The sequence below is a fragment of the Channa argus genome, chromosome 21, assembly GCF_033026475.1.
Source record: "Channa argus isolate prfri chromosome 21, Channa argus male v1.0, whole genome shotgun sequence".
NCBI lineage: Eukaryota > Metazoa > Chordata > Actinopteri > Anabantiformes > Channidae > Channa > Channa argus.
The window spans coordinates 4436067-4450661 of record NC_090217.1 but is presented as its reverse complement, the minus strand read 5'-3'; the positions used below and the strand labels follow the sequence as shown (position 1 = coordinate 4450661).

The following is a 14595-nucleotide window of genomic DNA, read 5'->3' as shown; positions in this document are numbered from 1 at the left end:
CCGGCCTTGTTTGATGCAATAACCTGCTTGTTGATTCACTCAAGTCCAACCAAGTACGATTACAGGATCAATGGATGAGTCGTGCACACGCTAAATGTACTTATGTTAGCACATTAAAGACCAGATAGTAACGTTAAGCTGTCGTTTCATCGCTTAAGTTGTGAGATGAGATTTTTGGAGTCTCAGAAGGATCTGCAATATTAAATGATTTGATTTAAAATCATAGAAACCCCTCAAAAAAGCAGCATGTGTTTTCAATCAGCAGCTTCGGTACCGAGTGGCTGGACTTCTGCGTCTTTTCCTGTCAAGGCTTGACACATATTCACCCACACATACACCCCATTACCTTGGAAAAACATTCAACTCTGTCTCAAGCTCTCACACTTTGAGACACGTGTTGCACAAACTCATTTCATTATGATGAGACATGGCTCAGTTTTAAAGGCAAAAGCAGTCAATAAATGAAGCGTTGGACTAATGCTGCATAAGTGGATATGAATGTCTTTACCTCCACACACACACTCAGACATAATAAATATGTTCACATTCATTTGTTTGTACTGTATAATGGCTCTCATAAGGGTAAGGAGAGGCACCAGCTTCAATTATGGCACAAACTCTTATGGGAAAATGCATCACACACACACACACACGTATAAACAAACACACACACACAAATAAGAGGGAAGTGTGCATCATTGGAGCAGGACTCCACTGGAGCCTGAGCTCAGAGTTGGTCTGTTTCCACTGTCTCTGTAGTTATTCACTGAATTACTCACACCAGTGCCAGAAGAAGTACTCTGATACTTTACTAAAGTAAAAGCAGCGACACCACAGCGTGGAAATCAAAACGGCACTTAAGTAAAAGTACAACATTTATTTTAAAGACTTACAGGCTGTTTTGATGATCGTATGTTTTAAATATAATACTTATAACAAGAATTACTTTCCGTGCTGCTGGTTAACGTTTGAGTTTAATATTAAGATAAATAAAGTCTTATAATTAAATAGTATTATTAAATTAACTATTATAGTTAATATATATTTGCTTCTGAAATCAAAGTAGAAAGAGTCAGAAAATGGAAAGTAAAGAAGTAGTCCCTTAAAACTGCGCTCCGTTACTTAATTACTTTCCAAAAAGCGACTTCCACTTAGCCAACTGTGGTGGAAGCAGGGGGCCCAAGGAGCCATCAGCCTCCACTCACTGTACACACCTGTTTCCAAACTAGAGATTATCCCCGTGTTCTTCCCATCTATTGGAAGACGTCAGGGAAAATAAAGCGGGCAAACTTAAAACGGATGGTACAATCTAATACAAACCAATACGGCAGGTTATACCTTCTTAGTATTTAGGTTGAAACTGTCAGAGAGGTGGTTGAGTTGTACTACAGTGCAACAGAAGAAGATGTGGTTCTAATGTTTTGGCCAGCAAATTTACATGAACGAGGGGCCCAAACCTAGACAGAGTCTGGAAGGGTTCAAATCGCTAGTTTAGCCTCACTGGCTATATTTTCCCTCCCCAGGGTCTATTTTACATACTTCTCTCTCAGACCCCATAAACAAACAGGAAGGATAATTAGTGCTCTTTGTGTGTGTATGTGTGTGTGCGTGTGTGCGTGTGAGGGCAAACGACAAGGATTTAGTAATGTGGACACAGTCGGAGGCAATGAATGTCCTGGTAAACTCTCTCTCTGTGTCACACACACACAGACACACACACACACACACACACACACACACACACACGAGACATAATTTTTCATAACACTCTAATATGGTTCATTTTCAGCTATCAAAACACACATGAAAAGAGTGTTAACACTGTCAACAAGCGAGCATGGGATGTGGAACCGTGGTTTTCATTCTCAATATGTCAAGGTTGGGGTGTATTCCAGCAGAGAGCGAGGGGGGGGAGGCGAAGGAGTGAGAGAGAGAGAGAGAGAGAGAGAGAGAGAGAGAGGGGTTAAAGGGGGAAGGAGTGTCGTTCTCCATCCTCTGCTCTCCAGAGAATCCCATCATGAAACGCTAAAGCACAAAGAGCTCAGAGCTTCCGACTGAAACCGAGGGACCTTTTCATCCGGGAGCGAGCGCATGGCTGGGGCAACAGCACCACCCAGCACGCCACTGTGAGTACTACACCTCCGCCCCTGCATCCTGTCTCTCCATTAAAGAAAAAGGAAGAAGAACAAGAAGAAAAAAAAGAAAACATTTTGCGATCCACATTCAATGATCAAAATGAGCTATGGTGAAACAATTCAAGTCAAACCCAGCCCCTCCCACACACATGAGAGAAGTAATCAAAGCTTCAGTCTTCTTTCTGTGTGGGAATCTAACCCTTAATGGGCTCCACCAACCTCACAGCCAAACACACACACACACAAAATCAAACTAATTACAATTTGTCCTTTCTCTTTTGTCCTTTTCACAGTGCTTCATTTTAATTCCCACCAAGAACACATTAAAAAAAAGAAGCGGTGGTGGGGGGGGGTTGTATGTGAGGAGTAAAAGGGGGGTGTACTGAGGGATTTTCCAAAGTGGCACAGTAAAATAACACACTGGAGTGTATATCGGCTTCCACTCTCCCTCATTTAAATAAGCGCCAACACTGATTTTCTAACAAAAATATGGTACTAGTATAATAACAATGAAATAAGACCCTGTGAAAACTCGCAGCCTGGAGCAAGTATTTAAAATATCATTTAAAAAGGGCTGATCTGTAATTCAGAGCGGATATGGTATCAGACGGCGTGCTTGTCATTCCCGGCTATAATCTCCAATACGCTGAGAAACACACTGTCTGCTGGCAGCACTGGAGAGAGGGAGGAAGAATAGGGAAAGAAGGAGGGGAAGCGGGATTTGACTACTTATTTTTCCTTCTCCTCTAGGTGCCGGTCGCTCGTCTGCTATCAGCAGCAAAATCTCGGAGCCTATTTTAAGAAAAATCAAAGATTTGGGAGGAAGAAGACGGAGTGCAAAAATAGGAAGGAAAAAATGTTTTCAAAATAAAATTGATGGATGATGGGAGGGAGGAGTGGAGAAATCGAAGTTCTGTGTAAACTTTTAAGAGGAAAGGAAACGGCCCAACTGTGTTTTTGTTGAAATTCATGAAACAAATAGTCTTCGAAATGTTAATTATACTGAATGCGGAGCTTGAAAACAGGTGCTGGGTGAAAAAAAACAAAACACTTTTTAGTAGCTGTTCTGGAAGTTTTATACAAGTTACGTGATTTTTTTTTTTGTAGAAGTGAAAAACTTCCCATTTTGAGCTCGATGACAACACGTCATCCATGCTGATCCTAAAAACAAGGTCAATATAAGGTCAATTTAGTCTTTTTGTAGATGTTCAAAATGTCCATTTCTGGGGACACTTCCTGACCATGATTGCTTAAAAATCACATTAAATGTTTACGGGAATAAGGTGCTGGCAAAAAAAAAAATAATACTTTAATCTCAATGCAGTAGCTGTTGATCTATATTCCATGGATTTGCATATGTTTGAATGTCCTTTTGTTTATCTTCTTGTCCATGTTGGTTTAAACAGAAACAAAAAATGAGCTCTTAGGGCCATTTAGTAGAGATTCTGGAGCTTTTTACCTTATCACACGATCAAATTATTGAATAATAAAGACGTGATGAAAATCGGGCAGGAATGGAATTGACTCAATGAAGACAAAAGATAGCAAACAAAAATCCCTCACATTTCTTTATATATTTCAAGGTGCTTTAAAATGCATTGTAAATTGTGTCAAGACTGACAGTTCATTTGTCATTTTGAAATCAGCGTTTGACAGATTTGATTTGGGGGGCAGCAGTGGCTCGCACACACAAACAAACAGTGGTGTGAGCGCACATTGGGTTTTGGTTAGACGTGTGGTCTGGACAGGAAACGGCTGGGGCCGCCACACTCAGCAGGACATGGACCTCGGGCAGTCATGCTACCCACACACACACAAAGCCCACTGCCAGACCATCCCTACCCACCTATCCTGTTGCAGTGGGGGGTCAGGGCCCTGCCAGGCGCACACACACGCACACATACAAAATCATAGGCATATTGCTATTCAAACGCACACACACAAACTCAGTTGGCGGAAACTGGCAATGACATGCTGTCCGGTGGCTCAGGCTGAGTGGTCTGAGGTTGGTCTGAGCCATCTATCATACAGCCAGAAACACAGTAACCCAAGACATGAGTGGCAGGGGTTCACACACACACACACACACACACACACACACACACACACTGCATGTCTTTCTTCCTGTAACTATTCTCGCAAACAAAGCACTCGATCAGACAAAGCCAACGACACACCACAGCACGCTACGCTGGCTGTCTATGAAAACGCCTCAACATGAACTGAATCTAATGAGACGTTTAGATCAGATTCCACACACGTATGCATCAGTAGCTTTTACCATCACTTATCAGCGTTCAAAGCAGCGGTTTTGGTGTCCAGTCATCTGAATGATTATGACTTCTTCTACTTTCTGCTCTGATAAGATTAAAAAATATGAACACAAGTCTGGTAAAATCTGTTTAACATATTGCCCAGTTTCTCTGTGCCGTGTGTATTTAAAAACCACACAAAACAAGTGGACCATTAGTTCGGTATCAATCACTTTTTGTAGTCCGACATATTTTTTACTTGCAGCAATGCAAATTCACAAAACTGTACATGTCTCTGTATACCCACCACTCTGCGCTGGTCTTTTCAGTAACTGTTGACATGTATGGCACTGGACCTCCTGTGGCACCCAGTGAGTGGTTTAGCACACCACCCCACCCCCGACTGCACTTCCATCCCAGATCTCCACGAGAAACAAAAGACACGTCTGATCTAAGACCCTGATAAGGTCTTAAAAAACATTTCTGCAGAAATACAAATATTGGGGATATTTTATAAAATAAATCTGAAGTAACATGAAAACAAAGTGCTAACTAGTCTGTTTGACTCACATGTGACATCTGAAAGAAAAGCGACTTGATTTTGAGATGTAAACGTTTGAGGAAAAACTAAAGACCACAGATTATGAGCCATAGTCAACTTTGACCCAACACTATCTAAATCTCCTCTTTGCATCCCGTTTCCTTGACGACCCACTTCCCTATCAAGCCTTCATCCTGAGTAAGTGCCCCTGTGAAGGATAAACACTAGCACTCCTCCTGTCTAAATGTCTTCTTCTTACTCTCAGCAGGCCTCACCACTCACGGGGGTCGGGGGGGCTGGGGGCTCTCATTTGGACCAGAAGAAAAGTGGCCAGTTTAAGGAGAGCTACTGTATTTTAAACGCCACTGGTGTTAAAGAGACTGATGATCCTAGTAGTGCCAATGGTGAGCCTCCCTTTGCCAATGAGAGCAAAGGGAGGGGATGTGGGGTATAAATCTGCGTGGTAGCGGGAATCGATCTTTTCCCCTCCTTTCCCTGCGCTATCTCATCTGTAGGGGCTGAGAGAGGCAGAGCGGTTTAAACGATCCTGACCTTGTCCGACATAAATAGTCAGAAAAGTCCACGGAGCAGATAGCTTTGTGTAAGGCTGGTGGAGGAGGGAGGGAGAATGCAAAGAGATAAGAAGAAAGAGAGAGAGCGAGAGAGAGAGAGAGAGAGAGAGAGAGAGCGGGGGGGTTGAATGAGATAATGCCCCAGCGTTACTACATCAGAGTTCGTGTCGCTCACATACACGCAGATGTCGCCGTGGGAAACAGCCTCGGCCTCGCTTCCTGTCTTCCCTCCTTCGTCGTTTATCTCTCCGTCTGGTCCCCTCTGATCTGAAAAAGGAGGGAGCTGAGAATGATGAAGGAGGAGGGAGGAGGAGTGGAAAGTCACTTCTTTTCAAAGCTCTCGTCCTTCCTCTTGTGATTACCTGAGTGAGGGAGGGAGGGAGGATGGATGGAGTCAATTGACCCCCATGAACACCCCACATCTTCTGCTCCTGAAGAAGACGCGAGTGTTTTAAAGTAAGAAAGGAGCTCTTTTTGTGCGGCGCCCCCCCTTCTTTTCTTCTGAGTGTAATGCTGCTGTACCTGACAGTGGCACTGCCCCGGGTAAAGGCAGGAATCTCTGCCTCCATTGTCACCTGTTACTCTAATCATTTTCCGCCCGTCATGCCACAATGGAGGAGGGTGATAACGATAACGAGGTGAAGCTAATACAGAGCGGCAGCGAGGCCCCAAACACAATGTTCAGATGTCTTCACTCATTCACACACACACACTTTGCAGATACACATGCACATGCTCACACACAGGCGTTTGAGCCACTTCATCATGGGGCCGACTGTCAAATCAGCCTCACATTAACACACTTATGTGCTTTCACAGTTCCTTCACAAAACACAATAAGAGAAAGAAGAAGCACAGTGGATCATGTAGTTTGTGGGTTTTTGTCCGTCTGAGCTTCAATATTTTCAGTATTTGAGCCAAGGGTTATTTAAGGGCATGTCTGGTTTTAAGGGGTCTAAAGGACAGAGAACGTTGAGGCAAATTTGAGATCTTGATTTGATAACGTCCTTGCAAAGGTAAGTGTTTTTTTTTTTTTATTCTAATTTATTTGCACAAAACAGAAGCAAACTGTGAAACCTTTTGTTTAAAACCAAAGCCTAAGGATCCATTTCTGGTTTGACATTGACCCAATAGACTTGCAGCAGCTTGTGTGCACAAAGCTGTGGCCTATATTTCCTCGGCATCATATAATGCCATCTTGTAATATTGACTGTATAGTTGTGTGATTCACTTCTATTACTTTTACTTTATGACACAATGGTCATAAATACCGATCCTGGTTTGACCTCCTCCTCAGGAGCAGAGCTACACATTCTTTACAAGTTGATGCGGCGACGAATGATGTCAACAGACATGGAGTATAATACTCCTGGATTTGAAAAGATGAGTTTTTTTGGAATTGTTTTATTTATTGTCACATTGAAGATAACCCCCCCCCCACCCCACCCCCCCACCCCACCAGCACCACACTGTTGACACTGATATATTCCTGGGTTTCTGTCACAGTCTTGTCCGATGTGATGTGATGTGCATGTGCGTGCGAGCCACAAAGAAACGTTATGTCTTGATGTAACCACTTAGGCTCATGCAATTTTCTTCGTGTGCAACAGTCAAAGTTTCCACAAACAGGAAACAGCTAAACTAAAATAAACACACAAGCCTCAAAGTGACACATGGCTGGCAGGTTAAACTACACACAAGCAGGCGAAACCAGTCCTGCCTGTGCCCACTCCTTTGAGGACCGGGGTGTCATTTTACCAGATTAGTTGGTTCTCTGTCTTGTACAGCACTTTCCAAACTTATCCCAAAGTTTCATCGATATTTAAGGCTGGAGATTTGGAAGCCCAGTGTATTTATTCTTTATGAACCATTCCTGAGTTGACTTTGCTTTGAATCATTGTCATGCTGAAAGATCCAGTGTCTCTTCATGTTTAGGAGGCTTTGCTTTAAAATCTTCTGATATTGGGCTGCATTCATTCTTCCTTCTACCTCATGCAGAGCTGCAGTGCCTGATGCAGACAAACACACGGAAAACTTCAGCGAGCTTCCACCATGTTTTATTTTTCAATGGCGCATGTCCTCACCACACATCCCTGTGTGAATTATGACCAAATACTACAACTTTGGCATCATCAGACCAAACAGTCTTGTTCCAAAACTGGTTTGGTTTGTTCACATGCTCCTTAACACACTCCAAGCTTGCTGCCTTATGTCTAAAAGTGAGCTATGGCTTCCTGTATGACATTGCTTCTCAAAATCCAGAGTTAAGCTGACTACACTTGACTGTGGACATGTGGACTTTTATTGTGTCCTCTAAGAACCTTGTCAGGTGCTGCCTGTTTTCGACTCTTATGTAGCTCTTAACGGAAACATTCTGTCGATATTATTCTGTTATTAATATTAAAATGGTTTATTTTAGTAATGATAACACTACATTAAACATTAATGTACAGATAATATTACATCATCACTGGGACCTGCCTCCAACGTTTGTCTTCGTACAGATTTTGGTACAAAATTTGGGAAGAAATGTAAAAGGAAAGAAGATGTATCTTGACCATCACTGAACATTTTAGAAGAATTAATGTCTTGAGTTTACTGAACTTCAACTTCAAGTTCAACTACAGTTTGTTTTTTTTCTCTTTGTACTGCACATTATAATGTTCTTGATCCTTTACTTGATATAAAGATGACATGACTGAGAACTTTCCACACATTGTACCATCCTTCCAGAAATAATGATATTGTATGAAAAGCTTTTTAACTGGATTTCTGGTCCCTGTTTCTTCTTTTCAGCCTCAACTTTACCCCGAACATTTAAAAAGATGTAAATAAGTAAAAGGCCACAAATAGATAACAATTCCCAAATTTGCAACAGAGGCTCTGCAGAATTCCAAAAATGTGTCCTTACTCCTCCACACCCGCATCCGTTTTGACGTTGTGGATTGGTGCGTCTCACCAGTGAGGCTGAGATGAGAAGCCTGCTGCTCTCTGACTGTGTTTATCAGAGTCTGGCATCGCTGTAATTTCAGTGTTCAGATGCAATCGCTCCCAACTCCCCTCAGGAGTAAACAATAACAAGCACAAATACAATAGACAAACAAGGCCTGCAGGACATGTCCGCGCACACGTCTGCTACATGCACACAAAGATGCGAGCATGCAAAAACACACGTTTATGAGATCACATGCAAACCACTAAAAACCCTCCGTCTAATTTTCTGTCACTCCTGGTTTACTGCTGTCAAGCCCAAATGACCACGAGAAACAACAGGAGCTGACTGGACTTGTCAGATATTAAATGTGAATATTTATAGACTCATCAGAAATACATGATGAACATTTAAAAATGATGTCTTGTTATTGCAAACACAGCCCTTTGGAGTTGTACTTACACGCAGGTTGTTTCTGCTGAGACCTGGCATTTCTTATCAGACAGCACAGCCTGGTGAACACTTTGTGAACTGCAGAAGCAAAACAAGGCAGGTCAGAAAGTGGCCAGGAAGCAGCAAATGCAGCTGCAGAGATTCAACCCAGTCTATTAAATCCTTGCTTTATTTTACCAAGACATCAGAGGTGACAGTCAAGCTTCATATTTAGTTTCCCGGGCTGTGGAAGTGCATAAGGATGTGTCAGTGTGATGGGTGAAATGTAGACATGGACCCCTGATACTGAAATAACAGAAAAAGGAATTTTCGCATAAACTCTTACATCTTAAAAACACTTCACAAACATTTAAAGTAACAGAAATTTGATATCAATCTCAGAATTTTCTGGGATAATTTTAAATATATTATAATCATCTCCGGAGCCTGCCTTCCAATTTTGTATCATCTATGCAAGTTTAACAATAATAATTCAAATTAGTATATTTGACATTATGAAACAGGATCCCGTGTCACACATCCATTGCTGCAGGAATCCAAGTGTCTCAGCAGCCGCAATGAACTAACTTACATAGACACCAAGTGTAAGTACAGACTAGTATTCTTGGTAAAAATCTTCAATGAGATATTTCAAGAGGACTTTTTTTTTTTTTTTAAATCAGGTGTTAAAACAACCAAATAGGACTCATCAGCTGAAACACCAATCCCAGGAGAAAGACTGGACAACCAGTAGGATTAAACAAATAACTTCTGTCTTTTGTAAAAATGTAAAATCCATTTCACTCATTGAGTGGAACGTTTTTACTGCATGTATGTAGAGTAACATGAGGTAAGGGATGCATAGTACTTCACAAGTGGGAAGAGTATTAGTTTTCAAAGTACTTTTTTCTGCTGAACATTACCACAATATTTAATACCTCTTAAAGTTTGAACAATGTGCATTAATTCTTCAGTCAAAATGGGCTGTAGCTGTTTGTTTTTTTTTTAAATCGTGCTGCATATGGATGCAATAATACTGCTTTTGTAATGACAGTGGCAAACAAAGTATTTAATGCATATTAGCACATCAGCTTTATGATGCTCAAGTGTTTCGTGAAACAACATACACAGTTGATTACAGCCTTACATTGTACAACTTTAACTTCCTGAACTCAACTACAGACAAGATCAGAATCGGTTGGTTTTACGGAGCCTCTATATTTTTACATGACTAAGACAGCAGTACAATACCCAACACATACCTTTATCTTCCACAGAATAGTATACTATGCTGTATTTCAATTACTTATGACCACATTTAATTTTCTAAAATTCTTTATCAAGTAACACAATAAGAATGATACAGAACAGATTAAAGGTGGATTGTTTCATTTAAGAGCTTTATTTTTTTCATATATTTTACAAATAGAAGCACAAGTGTTCATTAGACTCCACAACACACGTCTGAAGTACTTAGAAGAGCAATCGGCAATGGAAATGATGATCTCGCCCGTTTATCTGCAAAGAGAAGATTAGAAATAAGGAAAGAAATGAGAACATTGAACAAACAGCCATTAGAACTGACTGGAGATTGTGTCTAATAAGCAGAGGACTCTAACACCTACAGAGTGTCTATTAGATCTATATGAAGTTAAAGGAACGCTTTTCAAGCACTATTACAGAAAACTAGCCCCTAAGGGAAGTTATCAGTAGTCTGCTCCACAATGTTACCTTCCTCTGCCTCAGTCCCTGAGTTCAGCAGAGAGTGAGGGGAAGCAGATTAGGTCAGAGTAGAATTAGTCATGAAAGAAAGTGATGTCTTTGGAAATTTAAAGACATTACTAAACGAGAAGGGGGGGGGGGGTCTTCCAAGGTCAAAAGAGGGAGAAGAATGATGGGGGGAATATAATGAAGGAGTAAGTCACTCAGGAAAAACCTGCAAGTGAACAGAGGAAGAGGAAAAGAAGTGGAACAAAAAGTGGCAGAGTAGCGAGAAAGTCTTACAGAGCAGCAGCTCCAGAGATGATCTCAATGAGCTCCTTGGTGATGACGGCTTGTCTGGTACGGTTGAAGGTGAGAGTCAGCTTGTCAATCATCTCAGCTAAAAGGGAAGAGAGAAGAAATCTGTATTACACATAAAATTATTTTCCATTTAAGTGAATGTAAACTAACAGCACAACTCTTTCTTGAATCTGATAAAGCAGCACTGGTTCATTTTCAACATGCATGTTGTTTTCTCACTGTATAAAACATATTACTGAATAATATCCCATTAAACATTCCCTGGTTTATGATCTCAGCACCTGCTCTGAATTACCACAATAGCGTAAATGGAACAGAAAGATTTAGCTTGTCCACAACTACCTACATATACATTATTAGATATTATTAATAATACTTTATTTTTTATGAATCAGAAATACTTTTATAAAAGTAATTTTTGGAGTTTTCTAGGCCTTGACATTTACGTAAATGAACGTCTTGGAGTGCCGATCTGCTTATGTTGTAAAAAGTTACAGTTTGCAAGGAAGCAATTCAGTTAATGGTAGGGCAGGATAAGCCCCCGGTCTGCCCACCAGTGGGAAACTCCAAACATAATATGCAAGGAAGTGTGTTAACGACGACACAGTGGTAAAATGTATCCCTGTCCTAAACTACAACACATTTAATTGTTGACCAATGACTCGTTTGCATATTTAAAACTCTTTAAAAATGTAAAATACATCCAAGTTCAAAAGTCCCAGGGTAGCGTCTTATAGAAAACAAAGGCCCACATTTGTTATGCTAAACCACAAACTGGTTGGCACTTTTTCCGTCATGAACTTGTTTAGTTTGTGTTTTAATTTTCTGATTTTATCAACGAATTCCTTTTTGTCATGACCTGTCATGTCAGAAACACGATAAACTGAGGAAACCTATTGTAAGCTGCAAAATTGCATAATACAGAAGAAGTACATGTTTTACTGAAAGAGCATCATCACACCCCATAAAAGACAAATGTATTAAATGTGCTAGCCAGGAAGTCCAGAGTCTTACAAGCATTCTTGCTGGCACTGTCCATAGCAGTCATCCTGGCGCTCTGCTCGCTGGTAGAGGACTCCTTTAGGGCCAGGTAGACGATGTTAACAAGAGCAAACTCCTGGTAGTTCCTCAGCACATCCGCATCAATGTCGTCATAGATGCCCATGGTCTCTAGTGAGGGGGGATGGGTACAGGGAGATAAGTGGTTAGCATCTCTCTGGCTGAGATACCTCTGAGGCTGAACGTTAAACTGTCGCAATAAAAAGTACCTGAGTTAGAAATTGTGTCTGTGGAAAACACGGGCTTCTGCTCCGTCTTGTATGAGATAACAGACCTTCACCGACAGAACACAAATTAGTAATTTACCCATTAAATGTATACAAGTTACTGTTAATATTTTATGCAAGTAAAGAATATTATACCTGAATCTGTTGAAGATCACAGATCCCTGGTCAAACTCATATCCAGAGTTGAGCAGCTCAGTGGCAATGATGGAAGCATCACCAAAGACGGGGGGCTTACGGCCCACCTCCTTAAAGTTCATCATGATGTGTTTTCCATGAGTTCTATTGGGAGACAGTAAACATTTCTACATTACAATGACCTGACCAAATACTGTTCTACTCTGCAGATAACATTATGGAAGGAACAATGATTATTACATTAAAAAAAAAAAAAAAGGTAATAAAATAAACACCTTTTAAAATTTCTGATCTAACACCTGTTCATTTAATTTGACAGTATAAACTGTAGCTATTAATGTGGCTTTTACCAGTAATGACAAGATACGTCTGCTTTTTGTTTAGCAGTTACTATTCTGAATCCCTTGGAACTCACTGCACCAGCTAAACATCAACAAAATAGCTGCTCATTAAAAGTCCAATGCTAAACCTGACACGTCTTTCAAAAATACGAACAGGTGAACCCATACCTGTGCAGCAGGCCTCTCAGCTTGTCTCCTACATTGATCACCATCACCTCTGTGCCAGTGCTGGTCAGGTTGGCGATCTCGCTCTTGATGACCTTGGCCACATTGGAGTGGATGGCACCACAGAGTCCACGATCAGAAGTCACACCAATGATCAAATGCTTTGCAGCCTTGTCCTCTGGCACTTTGATGTCAGCCTTCTCGTACAGAGCTGGGGGGCATAAAGAAGATATCTCAACAGACTCAGGGATACAGTTATTCCCAAGTAAGAGATGGTGCTAAAGAAAAGTTTACATACCAAGAGCACCAGTGCCATAGACTCTGGCTGGCTTTAACTGCTTCTCAGCACGAGCGTACTTCGCAGCTGCCACCATTTTCATGGACTTTGTGATTTTTTGGATGTTCTTGATGGACTTCAACCGAAGGGTGACTGAAGTTGAGAGAGAATATCATAAATATTAGAAATTGGAGCTATGACAAACGTTTCTATTTGTGCAACAGCTATTGCTGGAATGCCTTCTAGGAATACTCAATTTAGATCAATTATTCATCAATAAGTGCCATCTCGACAATATTGGAACAATATAAATGCACAGATTAGGGCTACTGAAATCAATTAACAAATGAAGAGACTTTACTTTCTTTTACCCCTGCAATAGGATGGGCTCTATAATTCAGCATCACTTATTTTAATATTTACTCTCCAGATGTCCGCTTTGTATCCTTTACCAACCATAGAGGGTAGAATCTAATTGAGATAATTTATACTATAAACTAGCGGGAAGTATATGGCAAATAAAACTTGCAGTGTTTTCATCTTGTTAAGGACTTGTTTAGAGTTGCATTCAACATTTCCTTCAGCACATAGTGTAGTTTAAATTCTGACTATCATCAGTGAAAGATTAAGTGCATTACTGCGTGATGTAAAACTCTGCTCGTTTATTTAAATATTAGGAGAGTATTATACAAAAGTACTTACTGTCCTTCAAGGTAGCCATGTTCCTGACCTGCCCACTAGGAACAGAAATAGCGTATGTTAGCTTTAGCTGCAAGCATTATCACGTAGCAACATCAGTAACATTTGCTTCCGATTAATGTCATTTCTTACTTCCCTGCAAACTTGAAGAATATGGACTGTATTTTGCGAGGGCTGCAGCTGAGCTAGCATCAGTTAGCTTAGTCTGTGCTGCACAGTAAAGACTTTGACAGTTCACGACGTCTAGCTAATCGTGTTACTGTGACTGCTACGTTTATTGGATACTCGGATATTAATTCATGAATCACTTACTCCAATCACATGTTTCTTGCTAAAATATCAAAACGATTTAGCAAGTCAGGTGAGTTAGCATTAGCTTGTAGCCGGCCAGCCGGTCTATCACACTGCAGCACATCGCTGTCATTCATTAGCCGCGGCCTCCACGTTAGCACGTCCTTGCACTCAGCAACTCAATGCATTACTAACAGTGTTATAGTTACACACATTTTCGAATCATATATGTCAATGAAATAGAAATACAATTAAATTAAAAACTGCTGAAAATGTATAGAAGCGTTTTTTCACTTTACCATTGTGGGGAAAATACCAACGCGCTGGTCCTAGCGAACATGGTTAGTCCTATGAAGGTCAGACACGCAGGACTGCGCAGGCGCAAATCAAAGGCAAAATGGCTGAATGGTACCTTCAGGGACCACCTCAAATATCAAAAAATAGAGTCTGCTCCTACGGAAAGATCTCCGAAAATTCGAAATAAAATAAAAATGTTTTGTAAAATCTGTTTTTGC

At 40.8% G+C, this 14595-nt stretch overlaps 1 protein-coding gene across 2 annotated transcripts; it reads right to left on the bottom strand.

Moving 5' to 3' along the window:
* Nucleotides 1-10245: 10245 nt before the first annotated feature.
* Nucleotides 10246-14490, bottom strand: atp5f1c (ATP synthase F1 subunit gamma). 2 transcript variants are annotated; one of them, XM_067490680.1, is made up of 9 exons: nucleotides 14380-14490; nucleotides 13793-13827; nucleotides 13112-13243; nucleotides 12817-13024; nucleotides 12308-12451; nucleotides 12155-12219; nucleotides 11901-12056; nucleotides 10869-10965; nucleotides 10246-10382 (listed from the first exon to the last, which is right to left on the bottom strand). In XM_067490680.1, exons 1-9 carry the CDS (start codon nucleotides 14418-14420, stop codon nucleotides 10379-10381), a joined length of 882 nt encoding a protein of 293 aa, XP_067346781.1. In that variant the 5' UTR covers nucleotides 14421-14490; the 3' UTR covers nucleotides 10246-10378. The 2 variants fall into 2 exon arrangements, with proteins under 2 accessions (XP_067346781.1, XP_067346782.1); XM_067490681.1 differs by lacking the exon at nucleotides 10246-10382 and having other exon boundaries at nucleotides 10865-10965.
* Nucleotides 14491-14595: the final 105 nt, after the last annotated feature.